Here is a 22,414-nt window from a genome sequence, read left to right as displayed (position 1 = left end):
ATGCTTTGATTAATAACCTAACCAGTTACATAGATACATTTTTACATTATACTTTGTTAATACATGTTTTTTGACATCAGTGAAAGTACCCAAATCATCTTCTGTTCCTGGTACACAATATTGAAATTCTCTTCCTTAAAACATGTACAGACTGGAGCAGAACAACCAAGAGAAATTATTGTTAAATTAAATCACAATAAGGTTTGTTGATTGGATTTTCTTATAAATGGCTAGTAGTTTTGTTATATTTTCAGATTATTATACTGTAGAGAAAAAAATTAAACTCTAAAACTACAAGTTACATATAACTATCCAGTAATTGTTATAGTAATAATTATAGTAATTCAGTAATATTCAGTAATTTGTAATATTATAAAATGATACTGGAATATTTAAGATAAAATTAGACAATGGTTCTTAGTAGTGCTAATGATCTCAGTGAGTAGTCTGGTATTTCAGATACTGAAAAAATGGAAATGAAGTTAATACTTTCGTGAACATAGAAAGTATGAATATCATAAAGAGTAAACATTTCTGGATTTACAGAAAGAATTCAAAATTATGCTCCAGCTTTTACAATGTTGGGTTACTTAAATGAACATCTACAACTGAAAAAGGAAGCAGCAGAAGCATACCAAAGGTAAGCTACATTTATTTGCAGTGCAGTAATTTAGTCAGTCTTTTTAGATATTCTGTATTCTTCTGGAAAAGGTACTCAGTGTTCTGACTTGCTTCATGATCTTCATTTTGTATTTTTATTACATCTTAAGATATGAAAAGATGCAGTCCCAAATTTTCAGCTGTATTTTGGTTCTTATTACTTATGGTAAAGGGAAGGATGAAGGAAAAGAGAGACACAAACCAACCCTATTCTCTAAACTTTGTCTAGCTTTGTTAGATAGAGTGTTCAACTAGACAGAAAATGACATTTTGTTCTACTTGTTTGCTTTTGCTCGAATCACTTTAGTGTCTGCTATATGTTTACCCAATTCAACAAATATTTATTGGACTCTTCTGTGTGCCATATTTGTCCTTAACACTCACAATTTAGTTTCTGGTGGTAGGAGCTACTCAAGAATAAATAACTGTGATGCTAATAATAATTATTAAGAAAGAATTAAAGTAGAATGAAGGTCCAGAAATAGGAAGTGGCTTTGAAGGCAAGTTTATGAGGACTGAGGAGTCATTGTGTACTGGGAGGAATCAAGGTCTCCAGCCATTTGGTTATCTGGGCAAGAGCATATAAGGAGAAGGAACAGCAAGCAAGAGTAAGTGCTTCCAAACAGAAGCACCTTGGCATACTTAAGAAATAGAGGAGCTAGACAACTTGAGTGAGTAACCACTTCACTCAATGAAATCAGGTTAAACTCTTGTTCTCTGAAAATGGATGAATAAATGAATAGAAAAATAAATTTTGCCAAGATACCATTGTCTCTTGCCTGTATAACTAGCTACCCATAAGGCCTGAAATCTGGAGGATTACGATTTGAAGCTAACCAGGCAGAAAAGTCCACAAGTACTTGAGGCCCTGTGTTCAAACCCTCATACCAGAAAACAACAACAACAACAAAAACTATTAATCTTACTAGTAACTGTAAAATTCAAAAAGTCTGATTGCCTGACCTGCCTGTATGGCATGTTATTTTTATTTCGAATCTAAGTGAATATTTGTAGGTCTTGCTAGGTTTAACTGAGACATCCCAAATACTTTGCCACATCTTTTTATGGATCTGTCTGTAATTCAAAGAAGTAATCACTAGATGGTACTGGAGGCTATATAACCAAGAAGGTGTTTTTCAAGATGTATGCAATTTTACTTCTTTCATTCTCAATAAACTTATCAAGAAACAAACCATATAAATATGACAGAATGCAGCAATGAGCATGGTTTTTAAGAGAGAAATCTAAGCCTCTTGAGAGTATTTTCTATGTCTCTGCATACTATTGTTACAGACGATGAATCTAATGCTGGCTACTCTTTAGGCGTTAGTGGTATTCCCACAGTCACTTAGGCACTATTTTTAACTGCTGTTTTGGCCTTGTAGTACTTGAGGCTTGAAACCATATTCATGTATTCAGCCAGAAATAGTTTTAATTTCTGTAATACTTCATGCTTCTTGTGGATTTTGTTCTTTATGTAATGTCAGGAGGATAAGAAGCCTTACTCAGATTTTATTTTTCCTGGCAAATCCTCTTTAAACAGAAAAGGAAAAAAAATCCCCCCAATTCTACTAAATATCCAATTCCTTTTAGGTTTTAATACATTTCCCTCCTTTTCCTTAGTTGACTAAGCATAAAAGGAAATATGTTGAAATTAGGTGCTGATGGCTCACATTTATAATTCTACTCTTAAGGAAATCAAGACCTTGAAAGTCTTGGTCAGCCTAAACAGAAAAGTTTGTGAGACTCCATTCAACTAATCAGCAAAATGCCAGGCTGTGGCAAAATGGTTCAAGTGGTAGAATATCCACCAAAAGCAAGATAGGGAGGCCCTCAGTTCAACCAGTGTAATGGCATGCACGCACACACACACACACACACACACACACACACCACACACACACACACACACACACACACACGAAATGTATTAGCTGGGCAAGATGGTGCCCACCTATAATTACTAGCTACTAGGAACCAAAGATTGAAAGGATTACAGTTTGAGACCAATCCGGACAAAAATGTGTGACACCTCATCACCTAGTAGCCAGGCACTGTCATTCCAGCTATGTAGGATATTGACATCCAGAGGATCACAGCCTGGCCTTGCCTGTGCAGAACGTGATACTCTATCTCAAAAATAACCAGAGCAAACAACAAAAATACATAATAGGTGATGGTATAGCCCAGGTGGGAGTGAGTGTAAAGCCCTGAGTTCAAACCCTGAGTTCAGACAGAGAGAGAGAGGGAGAGATATCATGGCACCTTTGGCATATTTGTTCTAAGTCTAGCGGGCTTCTGATAGACTACCTGACTCATGGTCCTCACTCATTTTTATGTATGTGTAGCTCAAGAGTTGCATGAGAATCCTGATTTCCTGCCTTCTTATGTAAAGCTATTAGTACATAAGTATGCTTTCATAGTATCAGTTTAATAAAATACAAATAAGGTGGTGTAAGTAACAATAAAGTATCAGTAGAAGTCAGTACAGAAATTAGAAATAAGTTTTCACATAAGGAGGGAAAAGCAAAGCAGTGCTGTTGCATATAGATGATTTAAAATATCTTGTCCTTTTTTTAAGGGCAATTTTGTTGTTACAGACTGGAGAAGATCAAGATATTTACCATGCTGCAGTAAGAAATTATGGAAGATTATTGTGGTAAGCATTTTTTCCTCCCTTAATTCTGGGCACCTACTTTTCTTTTTTTTCTGGGAAAGCTGTGGGACTATGAGATGATGGCCAGTGCCCAGAGCAGTGAGATGTGTACGATACATGATTCCCAGAGAACAAAGCTGAATTAATGCTTTCCTGCCCTCTGCTAATATCTAGCCCAGATGTTTTCTAAGGAGTAAAATTACAAGTGATGGTTTGTGTTCTGGACAACATTTAGAGGAAGGATAGATTCTGTCTTTAATAGTAGTAGCCTGGTTATCGAAAAGTTGGAATGTGTATGTGTTTTAATTTACTGTATATTCTTAAATTGGGAATGAAGATTTGGGGACAAGGAACTTCTTTGAAATCATTCATGGAGAGGATCGAAAGGGAGCTGTATACCTTTCCTTAAAGAGTTGGCTCAAAAAAAAAAAAAGGATGAATAAGATTACAAACCAATTGTTTAGCCAGGTATATGGTCCACATGTAAAACTAGCTACCAGAATTTGAGATGAATAATTTTACAAGTTTTTCTCACCTTTATAAAATTACTTAAGAAGCAAAGCTTGCCTGACTTTTAAATTCCCACTTTTGTCATCTAAGATTAAGAAGCTTTTGTAAGGCTGGATGTAATGGTTTCTATAATGTGGGCCATACATCAAGAAGAGATTGGAATGGTCAAGATTTGAGGCCAGTTTAGACAAAAAGTTAGCAAAACCTCATCTCAATCAATAGCTGGCTGTGATTGAACACACTTGTTCTCCAAACTATTTGGGAAGTGTAACTAGGAAGATCTGTGGTCCACACAGGCCCAGACAAAACAAAATTCATGAACCTTTTAAAAAACAAAGCAAAAAGAACTGGGGTATGGCTGCAGTAATAATGGGCCCAGCTAGCAGGTTCCAAGCCCTGAGTTCAACTCCAAACACTGCCAAAAGTGGGGGAAAAAGATTATAGTAATGAATACAAGAAATAAAAATCACTAAGATTCTTAGGTGGTAGCAGCTAAGCTTATATAATGTATGTAACTTCTCTCTCCCTGAGTCTTTTTTTTCCACAAAGCTAGCGCTCTACCACTTGAGCCACAGTTTTACCTCCTGCATTTTAGCTGTTAATGGGAGATGGTGAGTCTTATAGACTTTTCTGCCCTGCCTGTTTTTGAATCACGATCCTCAGATCTCAGCCTCCTGAGTAACTAGGATTACAGGCATGAGCCACCAGCACCTGGCACGTATTTCATTTTGAAATAAGCTGAATAAGTTATTTTGTTATCAGTTGGTACTATGCATTAGTATATATTATAATTTATAGTCTCACTATTAAACAGAAAAGATGACATATAGTTTTATGGAATTTCATTGGGTATATATGTGTTCCTAGACAAATTAATGTGCAGATAAATAGTTCATTGAACAACAAGTTTGATTCTAATTAGGCATTTTATGACATTAAGCTGTTAAATATCTTAGTATCATCCTCAGAGGGCAATATTTAACTAATGTACTATGCTTAAAAAATTAGAATTTTCTATAAAGGTCAGCTTGAAATCATTCTTATAACTTGAAATTTGGTTAAAGTTTGGTTTTTAGAAAAGACACTAATTTAGCAGAACTGGCCATTTTCATGTGGAATTCAAAAGAAGCAAGTGTTATTCTATTCATATCTAGTGGATCCTATTTTTGACATGTTTTCTATTATAAGATTTTTCAACAACTTTGGCATTAATAGGTTACATCATATTGAATTGCATTATTTAAAAAGAAAGTGAATGTGAACTTTTAAATAGGCCTTTAATGTAGTCTCTATATTCTGATACTAGCCCAAATGATTTTCAAGATTAAAAGTAAGTTGTGTTTTGCTTTTCAGTTCCATTGGTGAATATGATAAAGCTATCCAAGCTTTTAAGTCAACACCCCTTAAAGACTTAGAAGATATCATAGGTTTTGCATTAGCCTTGTTCATGAAAGGACTATATAAAGAGAGCAATAAAGGTAAAGTATATTACTTGAAGCTAAAAGGTACATCTTTTACAGAGCTGAGTAGAGTTTCATCATAATGAGCTTACGTATAAAAAGGTATAGTGCTGAGTTGGTGTTAGGGGTAACATGTTTATTAAAATCTTACTGGGAGTTGGAGCTGTAATAGGTACTTGTTAACTTTATTTAATATGTTTGGTAGCACATAGTCCTTACAGTAGTGCTATGGACCAAATATTTATTTTGCAGATAGTCAAACTGAACCCTAAGATCATTTATAGTAGATACATGAATTAGCATTTGAAAAGAGACGATTACTACTCTGTACTGCTCAAATGAAATTTTCTGTAAATGAAGACTTCAACCATTGTTAGGTTTTGGTTTCTCCAACTATGTTAGATAAGTAAATTTTTATATATATGATTTTGTGTGTGGGTAGCTAATTTAAAGTGTCTTCTGCCTGGTGAAGTTTCTTGCTCTGCACTGGGTGCTTTGATATTTCTTCAGTGTCTTCAGGTCTCCATTTCTGGCCACAGATGGCACTTAAAAAACAATGACTCAAGGTTACCTTGCCTATAAATTCTGGATGTAGAAGGTAGAGATTGTCCCATAACAATCTTAATGACACCCCAGAATTATCTTTAAATAGCTAAATCAAAGTAGATTGTTAATTATAAATTTTTATGCCATCTACTTGACAATAGGGAACAATAAGATGTAATTTTATATAAATCGTTTTGATAAATAAAATTAGAAAAGGAAAAAAATGACACACTTTGTCAATCAGAATTACTTATATGTATATATTTCTGTTTGTTTGCTTGTTTCCAATTCAATATAATAGCCTATGAAAGAGCCTTGTCTGTTGTTGAATCAGAGCAAGACAAAGCCCATATCTTGACAGCTCTAGCAATAACAGAATATAAACAAGGGAAAATGGATGTAGCCAAGTCACTGCTATTCAAGTGGTATGTATAATTGACTTCACATTTAACATGGACAAATACTTAAATATTTGGGTTAAGGTATGGAACATTTAAGTGAAATTCTTAATATTTTACAAAACTTGGGTGAACAAAAGAGATTGGACCACCTTGGTTCCGAATTGACAATTACAAGTGGTGCTAAAGATTTTGACTTAAATTTTCATCTCTGGAGCTATCAAACCTTTCAAAACCATCCTCTCCTCTGTTTGTATTATTATTTCAAGATTAATTGATTATTGTATGTAATAGGCTTTTAAACTCTTAATGAAGACAATTGTAACTTTATAGTTTGGTGTCTCATTATTCCCCAAGAGATTATTTTCCTCCTCTTCTTTGAACTCAGAATCTGTTCTTGCTAGACAAATGTTCTGCCACAGAGCTAGGCTTCCGACTCTTTTTGCTTTGCTTCCCAGATGAAGTCTTGCTAACTTTTGCCCAGACTGGTCTTGAACCACAATCCTCCTATCTCTACCTCCCAGTAGCTAGGATTACAGGTATGAAACCACTATAGCAAGCCTTCCTCAGTCTCCTCCTCTTCCTCTTCCTCCTCCTCCTCCCCCCTCCCCCCCCCGCCCCACTCCCTTCTCTTCCTTCTCCTCATCCCTTTTCCTTATTGGAGAATTAAGAGCATTTATATTTAAATTTATTCTTACTTTTTTCAAGGTTATTTTAAAAAGATATATTCTTGTCATTTTTTTTCTGGTTGTTTTGAGTACTCCTATGTGGAAGCTAGAACTAATTTATAAATGAATGAGTAAACACATACGCAGTTGTATTCAAGTGTACACAAATATATTAACTGAACTATAGTATTTACAGGGAAGAATTCAAATGATATAATTCCTTTGAAAAACTAACAATCTAACAGTCCAAGAAACTAGTACTTGAAAGGGAGGAAGATAGATGAATGAAGAAAGGAAGAAGGGGCGTGTGATGCAGTCACAATATTCAATGCATATTCTACAAAATGAAGAAAATTGAGGGGAAAGATTGGGAAGAAAGGGAGGAAATGATGAAGCATTGACATGTTTCAAGATGCATTGTACTTATATAAATTGATTTGTAGAAAACTCCTTTGTTCAACTCCTTGAAGATAAAAAGGATAATAAAAAACAACAATCCAAGTATCTAGAAAAAAAAGGAGAGATAATATAGAGTAGACTAAAAGGACATACATTTTTGAGGGAAAAAAAGGAGGCGGTAACAAGGCTCAATAGGAAATTTACTCATTTACCTTATTCATGTAACTGTAACCCCTCTGTACAGTATTTTTAGAATAAAATATATACAGAAAAAAGATGTATATTTTTAAAGTAAAATTTATATAAAAAATATAAATGAGAAGAGAGACAGATCCAATTCAGTAATTATACTTAAATGAACACAAAAAATAGTTTAGGAAGAGAACAAAAGGTCAAAAATTCTTCTTTGCTGTGGGTGTTTGAAATGGAGATGCTTCTTTCCAGTGTTTCCAATTTGGGAGCCTATGTGATACGGGAGCAGGGGTAGTAGACCTCAGGTAATTCAGATGTGTTTCTTCTCAGTTCACATTAAATGGTCCAAAGTAGATAGGATAGTATGGAGGAAGAGCTTTTACCCTGCCCTGTAAATGCAGAACTGTATTCATTTTAGTGGGCTCATGTGCACACATTGATACACTGTGATGGCTGGATTCCCGTCCATGCTCTTCTACATGAATGATCTTGTGAACCAATCGCGTGAATGTTCCCTTCCTCCTGAAGACCCTTTATCAGTGCCCTCACCCTTAGGTGTAGCAAATGTCCAAGTAGCAGCATCATACCCCTCTGTGCTGCTGAGCACGGAAGCCACTGAACGAATAAAGTCTGTGTTGGATGGTGAACTGTGGGAACTGAGGGATCTGCCAGCCCCACCACATGATCTCAGACCCAGCCTTGCCAAGTCTACAGACCTGGTCTCACTTCTCTACACAGGGACAGAGTTCTAACCGTGCCCCTCGCCCCCCAGTTTTAAATGGAGACCACCAGCTGCTCCCACAGCATAAATTTCTCTGTGAACTGTATCAAAGTCACAGTCATTTCCCTGTGGGTACAGTCTCTCTCTAGATGGCTGTCTTCTGAACCAGTGCAGTGAAGAGGTATTGAGCCTTGGAAATATAAAAAGATAGTGGCTTCTGATTTTTTAAGCAGTAAAAGATAGGACCCTTGAGGTATTTCTCAGTTGTTACGGTACCACATAAATTTACCAGTAAGTTTAGGGAACTTTTTCTCCAGTGCTAGCTCTGTGTGGATGTCAGGTCTCTTGTTTCTTTAAAAAGTTTACATGGTGCTTAGGAATGTCACTTAGACTTTCTCTTTGTCTTTTAGCACTGCTGAAGGGCTAAAAATTTCTCTTATTGTTCTAAAATTCAGTATTTGGAGTTTTGCCTAATCACTAGTTTCACTGTGTATGATAGTGCTTTTCCACAACTCCATATTTCACAGTACAGCTATAAATTACTGTTTTGGTACAATCAGGGAGACTTCTGCTAGAGACATACCACCTTTCAACAAATCTAAAATTTTCACTTTATCTTTTATATTAAGTACATTAAATTTTAAGTTGCTTGTTTTGGCACTGTTTACTTTGTGGAAGGCATATTTTCACAAAATTAAAGGTAGGGAAATATTAAATCGCACAGTTTGAACACCACGGATATAACACAAGGACTGACAGAATCTGCATCCACTGAACTGTATAACATATTTATACATATATAACACAATATAACATATATAACAATTTAAAATGTTTGTTTTTGAAATTATTTTTATTCTTCTGTCTATTTGCTAATAAGACTTGGTTAAAACTATGTGTTGTAAACCTGTGATAAGACATTACTGCATTCTGACCTTCCATGTAACATTTTATTAAAGCTGAACATTTTACCAATTGTTTTGATCATTTAACCAGAACTGAAACTCAGAGACTGATTAATATTTGTTTCTAAAAACTTAGATATAATAATCAGAAAGATATCTGGATGTTGTTGTTAGCATTTTACTTCAATCAGAAAAAATTGCTGTCTCTTTAGGAGTGGGGATGTGGCTCAAGTGGTAGAGTACCTGCTTGGAAGCATATGGTGCTGGGTTCAAATCCTAGTACCCTTCCCCCAAAAAAGTGAAAGAAAGAAACATTGCTAAAACCCAGGAAATTTGATTCTACATTGGCCTTAAATCAAGCTTAGTTTGGTGAATCTCTGTAAGTTGCTTTTTGTATTAAATATTGTTTAATAGCCAGACCTCAGATGGCTAACTAGGCGATTTTAAATGTATTTGCAGCTCTATTTTAAAGGAACCAACTACAGAAAGCCTTCAAACCCTGTGTGCCCTAGGGTTGGCAATGCAAGATGCTACATTGTCCAAAGCAGCACTTAATGAGTTACTGAAGCATGTCAAACACAAAAGTAGTGATTATCAGAGATGTCTTCTTACTTCAGCAATTTATGCACTCCAGGGCCGCAATGTAGCAGTACAAAGACAAACTTCAAAAGCTGTCCACAGGTAATCTCTGTACCCTTGAGCTTGGAGCCTAATTCTATTTGAAGTGCTTATGTTTTCATATTGGGCTTTATGAAGACTTAAAATATATACACTTTAGTTTTATGGATTAGGCAACTGACTTTGCCTGTTACTTTGCTTGTTAAGGATTTTTTTTTTAAATTCATCTGATGAATTTGGCTTTTACTCAGGCAAAGGCCTTGTTTTGATGTAAAAGCCCCTAACCCCTAAGTTCGTAATACTATCCACATGTTGTCAGATAGAGACAAGACTGATGGTTTTAGGAATTTTTTAGCTACTTAAATATTCACTAATGCTTTCAAAATTTGGGAAATAGTTCTCATTAACAGCACTGGTTATTCTATTTTCATTATATTGTGTCTTGGTATTTACAAGATTTAATATAGTTTCTTCTTCATACTTTTTTGCTGACTAGTTATATTTTTTAAAGTTGGTTATTATACAGGTGGACCCATTGCAACAATGAGATGTACAAGTCGTTATGTCAAAATGAACTTTACAACTTTGGTTGGGGAGGGGAAGTGGGGAGGATGGAAAGGGGAAACAAAGGAGGAGGCTACAATGCTTGATAAGAAATGTACTCATTATCTTGCCCATGTAATTGTAACCCCTCTGTAAAGTATTGTCACAGAAAAAAAAGTGGTTATTTTAATATAAAGCTTATTCCTTATGATATCATTTCCATTAGAGTACCTCTTCCTTCTGTATAACATGATTTATCCCATAATTTTTAATCTCTTTGTGCTTCCTTGACTAGTCTATTACATTTCCCTAACTTGTCTTGAGGTTTTGTGATTATTGCATTGTTGATTTTCCCTTTGTGTTTGAATTAGAATGGTTAGCATATATTGGTTTTCTAAAACTTAAGACCCTTTCAGTCAAACATATGTAAGTAACATAAGTAAACATGTCTTAAATGTGTAGAAGATTTTAAGCATAAAAATAATTGCTTGTATTTTTGTGCTTAAATTATCTCATCTCTAAACCCAGTTCTTTTCATTGTCTCCTTAGTAACCCAGCTGACCCTGCTCTTTGGTCTTTGTTGTCCCGAGTTGTTGCTCAGTATGCTCAACGAAATGCAAAGGCAAGAAAATTTCTAAATTCTAGAGAAACAATAAAATAACTACAGTAATAAGATTACTATAATTTTAAATTGTAGCAATTTTTTTAGAAATAATAAATACAGTGAAAGGAATTTTGCCATGTAGCCAGATTATCCATTATTTACACAAGTACTATACTGAGTTACATGCACATATTATTGTATTGTCTTGGGTTTTGTGGAGTTACAAAGAAGTAGAGCTGGCCGCTGGTGGCTCATGCCTGTAATCCTAGCTACTCAGGAGGCTGAGATCTGAGGATCACAGTTCAAAGCCAGCCCAGGCAGGAAAGTCCGTGAGACTCTTTATCTTCAATAAACCACTCAGAAAACTAGAAGTGGCTCCAGTGATAGAGTGCTAGCCCTTCAGCTGAAGAGCTGAGGGATAGCGCCCAGGCCGAGTTCAAGCCCCATGACCGACAAAAAAAAAAAGAAGTAAACTTTTTCCAACACATAGATTATGTTAATGTCTGTGTGAGTAGATGACATTTATAAGAGGCATCAACTATTATGTTTTCTCAATTCCAAAAGATAATTTTATTTAAAAGCTTAAAAATAAGATGGTAAGACATTTCTCTAATAATATTTTCTATTATAGGGAGGTGTTATAGCAGGAAATGTGGCTCATATTTTGGACTCAAATCATGGAAAGGTTAGTTTGTTCTAGTACAAAGGAAACAGTTATTTAAGTAATATTAATGAATAATGAATACAGTTCTTTTAGTTTAAAAATACAGGGAGCAGTAAAGAGAATTGGTTGATACTTTTTCTTCTCTTCTTTAGAAGGCATTGTTGTACACTGCAGTAAATCAGTTGGCAATGGGAAGCAGTACAGGAGAAGATAAAAAAAATATTGCACTGAAGACCATTCAGAAGGCAGCTTTCCTTTCTCCAGGTGACTATAATATAATCTATTTTATTAATTCCCATTCTATGAATCTTGGATTGTGACTTAGAAGAGCGCAAAGTTTGAATTTACATGAAGTAAGACACAAAGGAATTTTAAAATATTTTTTTTAAGTTTTGCCTATTATTTATCTGCATGTGGCAGCTGATAAATAAGAGATAATTATTGAAACAGGCTCAGGGAAATGCCTACCTACAGATGTCTACTTACTTTTTTGTTACTGAATATCTACATTATATATATATATATATATATTATTATTATTATTTTTTAAATTGTTGGTGGACATGGGGCTTGAACTGTGGGCCTGGGCACTGTCCTGTGCTCTTCAGCTCAAGGAGAGTTCTCTATCACTTGTGCCACAGCACCACTTCTGGTTTTCTGGTGATTTATTGGAGATAAGAGTCTCATGGATTTTCCTGCTCTGACTGGCTTTGAACCGTGATCCTCAGATCCCAGCCTCCTGAGTAGGATTACAGTTGTGAGCCACCAGCACCCAGCAATATCTACATTATATATTTTTAGGAAGTAGTTTTATTTTCGGTTTTTCATCTGTCAATAGTTTACCTATACTTACTACGTTAGTTTCATTTATTTATTTTTTTTCTTTTGGGTCCGGTTGTGGGGCCTGAACTCTGGGCTTGGGCGCTGTCCTTCAGCTCTTCAGCTCAAGGCTAGCGTTCTACCACTTGAGCCATAGCGCCACTTCCGGCTTTTTTCTTTTTGTTTATGTGGTGCTGAGGAACCAAACCCAGGGCCTCATGCATGCAAGGCAAGCGCTCAACCACTGAGCCATCTTTCCAGCCCAGTTTCATTTATTTTTATGAGTAGTTAACTTAACGAAAGTTGGGTGCATGTCTTGTATAATGACTGTTAGAAATGCCAAGATCATGGCCTCCTCTCATCTTAGCTGTTTGTTCTAGATAGCTGTGTCTTTGTATGCTTATGTATGTTGATCACAAAAGTAAAGTAAAATTGGTAATTATGGCTCAAGCATATTTCTATGTTGCCACTAGTGGAAAAATGCCTTAGAAGACTGAAATGTCTAGTAGTGTTGTACCATAGGAGAATTTTTAGATAACATTGTCTTAAATATGAACTGTAGTGTAAAATAATTTATATTATCGGAGTATTTTAGACATTTGCTCATTCAGTATGTTATTGTTTGACCAGGCACTATTTGGAAGCAGATAGAACACAGAGCAAGTTCAGTGTTTTCTTCACAGTAAATTGTAATAATCCTAATTAAGGTGAAAAATATCTAGTTTTTTGGGAATTATAAAACAAAGCAATACTCTATTGTTTATTTATTTATTTATTTTTTGGTCAATTACGGTCCTTGAACTCTGGGCCTAGGCGCTATACCCGAGCTCTTCAGGTCAAGGCTAGTCCTCTACCACTTTCAGCCACAGCTCCACTTCTGGTTTTCTGGTGGTTAATTGGAGATAAGAGTCTTACAGACTTTGTTGCGGGCTAGCTTTGAAGGGTGATCCTCAGATCTCAGCCCCTGAGTAGCTAGTATTACAGGTGTTAGCCACCAGTGCCCGTCCTATTGTTTATTCTTTTTTTTTCATTTTCGCATAGACAGAATAGAAACATACCTAAACATTTGCATTTTCTATATTAGATATTAATAAATTTATAAGTTTCATCATATAAATATGAGATAGACTTACCCTCAGAAAAACCTTATGTATCCATAATAATAGAAGATTTATTAGTCTTTGATTTATAAGTGAGAAAAACTTTAGAATGGTGAGATTTCCCAAATAAGGCATTTCTCATGATTTCTGAATTTTTTCCCCTATATTTTATCTGGCAAAGTATGTACTCAAGCAGATTCATCAAAGGAAGAGGTAACAATGCTCGATAGGAAATGTACTCATTACCTTTCTCAAGTAACTATAATCCCTCTATACTATTTTTACAATAAAAAAGTATTAAAAAAAGAAAAAGTACATAAAACTGGCACTAAGTGGTAAAAATGAGGGCTTGAGACTGGTCCTTAGAGTCAAGGGGAGGTGAATATAACTATACTTAAGAGTAGTGGCTGTGTACCTATTCCTTGAAGGTATTTAGTTCAACAGATACAGGTACTCCTTTAAGGTGTCTTTTCAGGAATTTAAAAGATAATCTCAATTATATTAAGTGAAGTAAGCCAGGCCCAAAAAAACATAGGTCCCATGGTTTCCCTTATTTGCAATAACTAGTATAGTCTGAGTCAAGCAGAAAAGGTCAGATAAGTTGATGTTAGAGGAATGAACCCCAAGACAAGTATTCAAATTGTTTTTTTTGTTTTTTGTTTTCCCTTTCATGCAGTTGCTTCTAACATATTTATAAGATGATTTCTATGTTGCTTTGTATATCCCTCCCCCACGGTATAACCCATGCTTTCACTGTATTTGATGTTGATATAATTTGTGGAGAGGAAGGGAAAAAACAAATCCTTTAACTAGGGATACAGGTGGACCCATTGCAACAATGAGATGTACAAGTCATTATGTCGAAAAACGAACTTTACAACTTTGGTTGGGGGGGGAAGGATCCTGTTGGGGGAGGGGGGGAGTATGGGAAGGGAAAACAAAGAGGAGGCAACAATGTACTAGTTATGTTGCCCATGTAATTGTAACTCCTCTGTACGGTATTCTCACACACACAAAAAGTTTATACTTGAATAGAAAAGCATCAGTCTGTTAGACTTATATTTCTGTGCTATCAATAGTTAATTTTATTTTTTTTTGGCAAAGTATATTTAAATTTTTGTTTATATGTTTATCCTGGGGCTTATATGTTTGTATGTTACCCTGGAGTCACTTTATTTCATGGGTATTTAGTTAGCAGATTACCTGTGAAAGATTCATGAAAACAGCCATTCTTTTACTTTGTCGCAGAACATATTGCTGCCAGCTAATGTCCACTACTAACCTAGTCCCTAATCAGAAATCTAAACTTTAAAATATTTTAAGAGCCCCACAAAGTTTATCTACTTAATCTTAGGAATAAGCCAATACTCAGAAATTGTCTATATATTAGCTATAATCATAATATTTTAGACCTTAGTTATCATCTTTTTCAGTTGTTTTGTTGTATAGAAAATTGGATCTCAAATGAAAAGTTGTTACACAATGCCAACTCAAGGTTTTAGGTTGTCATGTTCTTTTCATGATATAATAATTAGATCTTTTTTTTTTTTTTTTGTCAGCCTTGGGGCTTGAACTCTGGGCCTGAGCGCTCCCTCAGTTCTTCAGCAAGCGCTCTACTGCTTGAGCCACAGTGCCACTTCTGATTTTCTGGTGGTTTATTGGAGATAAGGTTGTCACAGATTTTCCTACCCGGGCTGGCTATGAACCATGATCCTCAGATCTCAGCCTCCTGAGTAGCGAGGATTACAGGTGTGAGCCACTGAAGCCAGACTAGATCTTAAAAAAAACAAAACCCAAAAAACTTTGATTATCTTTTAGAAGTTGTACAAAGGAGTTGTCATTCAGCAAAGCAGTTTATGCATACAATGTGTCCTGATCAATGTCACCACTTTCAACATTCTCAACCATTCCTCTTTCCTTCCCCTTCTCTCACTCTTGTTAATTTTGTAGGATATATATTGAAATTTTGACTGCCTCTTTGCTGTGAATTCTAGGGGATGGTCCCCATTCATTTTAAACTCTATAATAAAGCTTAAGGTCTTTGCTATTTAATGTTATTGTCTTATGTTACTTAATGTAGTCATCTAGAAAAGTGTTACTATACCATTAGTAGTAATACTGATCATTTATAAGTGAAAGACATTTGATAGGACTATTGATTTGGATATATCAGACGGAAAAATATATAATATTGAAGCTAAGAAGTGGTTATATGGCTATATTGCTAACTAGCATTCCCTTGTATGATTTTTAAATCCTTTTGTTTGTTAGGGATAACAAGACTAAAATACTAATTATTGAATTAAACTGTAAAATAAGATTAATAACAAAACATCAGATATATAAATAGATAGATTGATACTTAGATACAATTTCTAACTGCAAGTACTTTGCTGGCTTCTTTATACAAGTAACTTCCTTTAAAAGAATTATACACCTAATATTTTTTTATTGTGTTACCTCTTCAACTGACTCTCCAGCTTCTTCTGTCACCTGAAGCTGCTGCCCGGGTGTTGAGGAAGAATCAAATGGATGTATGGAAATCATATATGTACCACCTCATCTGGAATGATGAAGTGACTTTCAGGCTTTTCTATTACATAGTGAATAATATGATAAGTTTTTCCTTTGACTTATATTTTTCTTAAGAATGCAGTAATTACATTGTCTTGTTTATTCTACAATTGAGTCTTTAATAATAGAAAACTCAGTGTCTGTTTGAGACTGATCTTTGAGGACAAGTGAAAGAGACTGACGTTGGTCTTTCCACAGTAGTACAGAATGTAGGAAACAAATTTAACCAGGCAGTGAAGAAGAGTTTAACAGAATACTTCTCATGGAATGTGTCTTCTGAAAACAATTAGCTTGCTTTAAGAAAATGAAAAATTTCTAGAGATTCAATTGGGTTTTATTTAGGGAGAATACTTTTAAACTCTCATTTTTCATAACTTTGCAGCAACATGTTGATATTAACCAGCCTTCTAACTCTGTTTTATTATTTATTGTATTTAGGTGACCCTGCTGTCTGGGCTGGGCTGATGGCAGCCTGTCATGCTGATGACAAACTAGCTCTAGTCAACAACACTCAGCCAAAGAGGATGGATTTATACTTGGCATTGTTCTCTGCTGTTTCTGCTTCAAGTAAGTTTTAAAAGCATTTTTATACATGATTTATATCGGCTCTTCAAATGATTAAATCAGAAACAACCAATTTCAGCACATATTGCTTTAATAATGCATTTCTTATAGAATCCATAGTTGTATAGCTGAACAGAAATGTGATAAGATATATATATATATATGTATATAGATACATATATATATATATATATCTTATCACATTTCTGTTCATATATATGTATATATATACATATATATATATATACATATATATATGTATATAGATACATATATATATATATATATATATATATAAATATTTTCCATATTGCTTAAAAAGTCCAGCGGATACTGTGAGTTGAAATCTTTGTTTTATGGATTTATGTGCTTTGAGACTTGACCAGTGTTTAGGGATTGAGGCGACCTGAAAATCCTTTACTGAAACCAGCATTGCAATTATCCTGTGATTCTTCTGGAAATCTTGACCAAAATAGCTGCTAATATAATTACACTATTCAACACTGTCCTATACATTCTTAAATATCTTCACTGAAAAGTGATCTGTATTTAGTATCATAAATATTTTTAGTGTACTTTGGGGACAGAATTTTTCATTAATTTTAGATAATTATTTTTTTAGTAAATGTTAAAATTTGCTATTCCCTATTTTTTTATGGACTATCAAGACAGTTTTTAAAAGGTAGGTGCTGGGGGCTGCGAAGGTGGCTTAGTGGTAGAGCGCTTGCCTTGCATGCATGAGGCCCTGGGTTTGATTCCTCAGCACCACATTCCTCAGCAAAAAGAAAAAAGCCAGAAGTGGCACTGTGGTTCAAGTGGTAGAGTGCTAGTCTTGAGCTGAAGAGCTGAGGGACATTGCCCAGGCCCAGAGTTCAGGCCCCACGACCGGACAAAAAAAAAAAAAAAAGTAGGTGCTTTTTTAGTGGCAAATATTGTAATAAGATGAACTTAAGTAGCAAGAAAACAGAATTTTTTTAAAAAAATGTTAGTTTTAAGCCAAGCCCAACCTATTTTTGGTTTTGATCCACTGGGAAACTCCTTAATTGATGCTTTTAGGCTATAAACATTCAGTGATTATTGATACAGTTTCATTAACCTCTACCATATAGTTTACTGTTTCTATTTGATGTTTGTTCCTATTTTTGTCTTTTATTTTTTTTATGGTTTTAATTTTGCATTTTTTAAGATTTTATTTTTTCTCCTTTGTTAGTAATTGGTTATACTTCATTTTTATTTTCTTAGTTTTTTCCCTCAAATATGCTGTATACTTTTACAACCAGTATATACTCACTTTCAAATAACTGTTTACCACTTCATGAATAATGTGTTTTCACAATAGAACATTATGAGTTGAGTATTTCTCTTACTCCATGAAGAAGCTGTGTAAGACTAGTTGTATTCACTATGTGTTTGCAGTTTCCTTTTGAGTATAGTATTCAGAAGTAAATTACAGATTTTTTCTTACAATGAATGTTAAAAACACAAAAATAATGCTGTAAACTCTGACAAGGAGTCCTTCAGTTATAGAGCTTATTTATTCCCCCACTCTCAAAGAGCAGTGTTCTGTACTGACTAGCAATTGATAGAACAATTATTTTTGGACAGAAATCAGCAAAGATATAATAAAGTCTTGAAAAACTTTATCAACTAACTTGATCTAATTGACACATAGGTCATACATTTCAAGTATATAATGAATAACTATTTAAATACATAAAAGAAAGGAAAGTATGCTTTTTTATCAATTCTATTAAATTAGAAATACTTAACAGAAAAATAATGGAAAAAATTTCCAATATATGGAAACTCAAATACTTTACTGATGAATTCTGCCAAACATTTAAGAAGGAAATGATCCCAATTTTATACAAATCCTTCCAGAAAATCAGAGATAGTAACTCTAACATCATCTATGTGACCACTAGCATTACTCTCTCCCCTAAATCTGAATAAAGACATGACAAGAAAAGTACAGATCACTGTTGTTCATAAACATAGATAGAGAAAGTCATAACAAAACTTATCAATTTAAACCCAAGAGTTTATAAGAGAGATAATTATGATCAAGTAATATTTGTCCTAGAAATTTTAAAATAAGTACAATTCACCATGTTAATCTGTGTGGAAGATACCAAAAAAGTTTTATATGGTTTCATTTATTTGAAATTATAGGAAACAGCAAGTGGGTGTCAGTAGCTTATAATCCTCAATAGCCTCTAATCCTAACTACTTGATAGGGAGAGTTTGAGAGGATCAAAGTTAAAGGTCAGCTCAGGCAGAGTTCTTGAGACCACTTCTCAACCTAGAACTTGGCCCAGTGATGCATACCTGTGATTCTAGTTATAAAGGAAACCTAAAATAGGCATGTTCCTGGAAGCAAGACCCTATCTTAGAAATAACCAGCACATAAAAATGAACTAGAAGCATGGCTCAACACTAAGAGTGCTTGCCTATCAAGTGCAAGACGCTGTGTTCAGATACTGGTATGACAAAAATAAATAAATAGAAAAAACAAAGGAAGTCAGATTATTATGATTTAAAATGACTAGGTGTTACTGGAGGACAGTGAGCAAGGAGGATTGGGTACTGTGAAAAGTGACTATAGAGAGTAGGAGGGAACTTGATAATAATGTTTGCTCATTACTGTGATTATGGTGATGATTTACTCCTGTAGAAAGGTAGAACTCTTCATATTGTATAGTTTCAATTCCTACGACATATTTACTTCAATTAAAATGTGAACATTTTCAGTGAACTGTTTTCATTGTTCCTGTACATAGTAATTTTTTAAAACATAAACCATATGTATATACAATGGAATTATATGCTTCCATCAGAAAGAATGATGTCACCCCATTCATAAGGAAATGGAAAGACTTGGAAAAAAATCATATTAAGTAAAGTAAGCCAAAGAAACAGAACCAAAGACACATAGGCTCCATGGTTTCCCTCATTTGTAATAATTAGTATATATCTAGGATATATATTAGGATATATACTAGTATATATCTAGGCTAGTCCTAGCAGAGGCTCACAGTAGCCCAATAACTGTGTACATATGACCACATAAAAGGATGTTCATTGAAATTATCTCCATGATATGGAAACAAGAGGGTTGGGTTTTTTGGTAGTTGTTTTGGTTTTCTTCAGTTTCTAGTTATTTCTTTGTATTTCATTTTTTTCTCCTGGTTTATTCCCCATAGTCACTGTTTTTGATTTTTGTACCCTTTGTCTTGTATATAAGTTTATCTTACTTGGGGAAGGGAAAGGGAATCACAGAAACAGTGCAACAAAGGGTGAATCAATGCAGCAGCGATACTCACTAGACACTGCTGGAGATGAACTTTACAACTTGTGGGGAGGAGAGTAGCCAGTAGGGAAAATGGTATTAAACGAGGGAGGGGGGTAACACTGCTCTAAAAGAAATGCACTCATTATCTTACTTATGTAACTGTAACTCCTCTGTGCATCACCTTTACAATAATAAATAAAATTAAATCACAAGTATATGAGGTATTAAATTATTTAACTGTAAGTACTTTGCCATGAAACTTTTCAGAAACCTGTTTCATGGCAAGTCTATGGTATTCTAATAGTACTTGTAAGTTTAAAAACATATATATGCAAGATCCAGGCATGGTCACACACTTCAGTTCCATCTCAAGAGATTGAGTCAGGAGGATCACAAATTCGAGTCTGGCCTAGACTGCAGAGCAAGATACTTTATTTAACAAATGTATATGCATGAGAAGTCTAATTTAAACTTTTTGTTTTTGGTCATGGTGCTTGAACTCTGGGCCTGGGCGCTGTCCCTCAGCTCTTCAGCTCAAAGCTAGTGCTCTACCACTTTGAGCCACAGTGCCACTTTCAGTTTCCAGGTGGTTAATTGGAGATGAGTGTCACAGACTTTCCTGCCTGGGCTGGCTTTGAACCATGATCCTCAGATCTCAGTCTCCTGAGTAGCTAGGATTATAGGCATGAGCTACTGTCACCTGGCTAATTTTAATATTTTTAAGGAACTAATTATCCTTCTTAGGCTGTATTTAAATCAAAAGAAAGTAATATTGACATTATTTGTTTACAGTTAAAGACAAAGAATTTCTTGAAAATTACAACCAATGTCTTGAAAAATGGTCTCTTTTACAAGCTGTCACTGGTCTCATGGACACAGGAAGAATATCTGAAGCTGAATCTCTATGTACAAAGGTATTGTTACAGAACTATACAAGAATTCTGTAGTTCTATTATTATAATTATACTCCATGAAATTCATGGATTTTTATCTTACCTAATATGTGGTGGTGTTGGTGATTATGATAGCAGCCAACATTTATTATTTACTACAAATTAGTGTGTTTAGTATTGTATATTTGAATTTCATATATCCTATGATGTAGGTATTTATGATGAGCATTTTTACAAATGGAAAGTAAAAGCTTTTAGAAGGGAAATTAGGGCTGGGATGTAGCTCAGTGGCAAAGCGCTTGCCTAGCAAGTGCAACGTCCTGGGTTCGATCCCCAGTACCAAAAAAGAAAAGACAAAAAAAATACAGTTAAAAAAAAAAGAAGGGAAATTAATGTAGGAGCTGACAGAAATGGATAGAGTTACAAAACTTGATTGTCTCTCAGCATTCAAACTCTTTATCTTTTAAGTTGTATGAAGGAGTTGCCATTTTTACAAAGAAGTTTCTGAATACAATATATCTTGATCATTGTCACCCCTTTCAACATCTTCATCTATCCCTTCCCTACTCACTCTTTCTATCACCCTTTTTAAATTTCTAGGATTTATATTGGATTCTTGGACTGTATTCTCCCTGTCTTCTCATCATTTGTTCATCCCTTTCCCTTTGACTTCACCCACGCCTTCCAAGTACTTGCTTCCTGGTGTTTTACTTTACTGAACTTTGATTTTGGCTTTCTAAGGAATCACACTATTTGAGACCCCCCTTGAACCTACTGTATTTCAGTTAATACATTGGAATACACTTATATACCACCCTATATATTTGCTTACAAGTTTGTAAGGTAAATCAAGCTTCCATATATAAAGGAAACCATGGATCTTCGGTCTCTCTGGGACTGACTTACTTCACTTAACATAATGAGCTAGAGAGAGTCTTAGAATAAGTAGTAAAAATGTCCATGAAGAAATGCTTAACATCTCCAACCATAAAGGAAATGCAAATCAAAACAACACTGAGATTCTACTTCACCCCAGTTAGAGTGGCCACTATCAAGAAAACAAACAATAACAGATGCTGGCAAGGATACAGCCAAAAGGGAACCCTAATACATGGCTGGTAGGAATGTAAACTTGTCAAACCACTCTGGAAAGCAGTGTAGAAGTTACTCAAAAAGTTTAACATAGAATTAACTACTCTAGTAAGATACAGTAAAGCCACTAGCACAATAGCCAAGGTATGGAATCAGCTTAGATGCCACTCAGTGGACAAATGGATTAAGAATGTGACATATAGATGTGTAGATATATAGATATCTATATATCTTGATCTTGATATATTCTTGATCTTGTGATATATATGTATAATAGAATTTTACTTATGCATTAAAATGATGTTGTACATTTGTAAAGCTATGGAAAGAGTTGGGAAAATTACATTAAATGAGTCAATAAATATTTATTGAATGAATCAGTTTTATAAACTCACAAATACTTTAAAAAGAATTTTAAGCATGGCTTTTCCTGTAACCATATGTTTTATAAGTACTGGGAGATTGTGTTGTCTTCTTATAATTTTTTTTCCTAGAAAGAGTATTATTTTGGGGTATGTGTGTGTGTGTGTGTGTGT

At 34.6% G+C, this 22,414-nt stretch overlaps 1 protein-coding gene across 5 annotated transcripts in view; it reads left to right on the top strand.

Annotated features, from left to right (window-relative positions):
* Positions 1 to 22,414, top strand: part of Ttc37 (tetratricopeptide repeat domain 37) — an 87,668-nt gene that overhangs the window by 42,665 nt on the left and 22,589 nt on the right. For all 5 annotated transcript variants that reach the window (XM_013022068.1, XM_013022067.1, XM_013022071.1 and 2 more), the window contains exons 27-36: positions 547 to 640; positions 3,242 to 3,319; positions 5,180 to 5,304; positions 6,134 to 6,257; positions 9,575 to 9,796; positions 10,826 to 10,898; positions 11,512 to 11,565; positions 11,697 to 11,808; positions 16,476 to 16,604; positions 20,686 to 20,807. In XM_013022068.1, coding sequence (XP_012877522.1) covers positions 547 to 640; positions 3,242 to 3,319; positions 5,180 to 5,304; positions 6,134 to 6,257; positions 9,575 to 9,796; positions 10,826 to 10,898; positions 11,512 to 11,565; positions 11,697 to 11,808; positions 16,476 to 16,604; positions 20,686 to 20,807 — 1,133 coding nt within the window. The remainder of the gene's footprint in view (positions 1 to 546; positions 641 to 3,241; positions 3,320 to 5,179; positions 5,305 to 6,133; positions 6,258 to 9,574; positions 9,797 to 10,825; positions 10,899 to 11,511; positions 11,566 to 11,696; positions 11,809 to 16,475; positions 16,605 to 20,685; positions 20,808 to 22,414) is intronic.

The sequence above is a fragment of the Dipodomys ordii genome, unplaced genomic scaffold (genome assembly GCF_000151885.1).
Source record: "Dipodomys ordii isolate 6190 unplaced genomic scaffold, Dord_2.0 Scaffold59, whole genome shotgun sequence".
Lineage (NCBI taxonomy): Eukaryota > Metazoa > Chordata > Mammalia > Rodentia > Heteromyidae > Dipodomys > Dipodomys ordii.
This window is presented reverse-complemented; position numbering and strand designations above follow the sequence as displayed.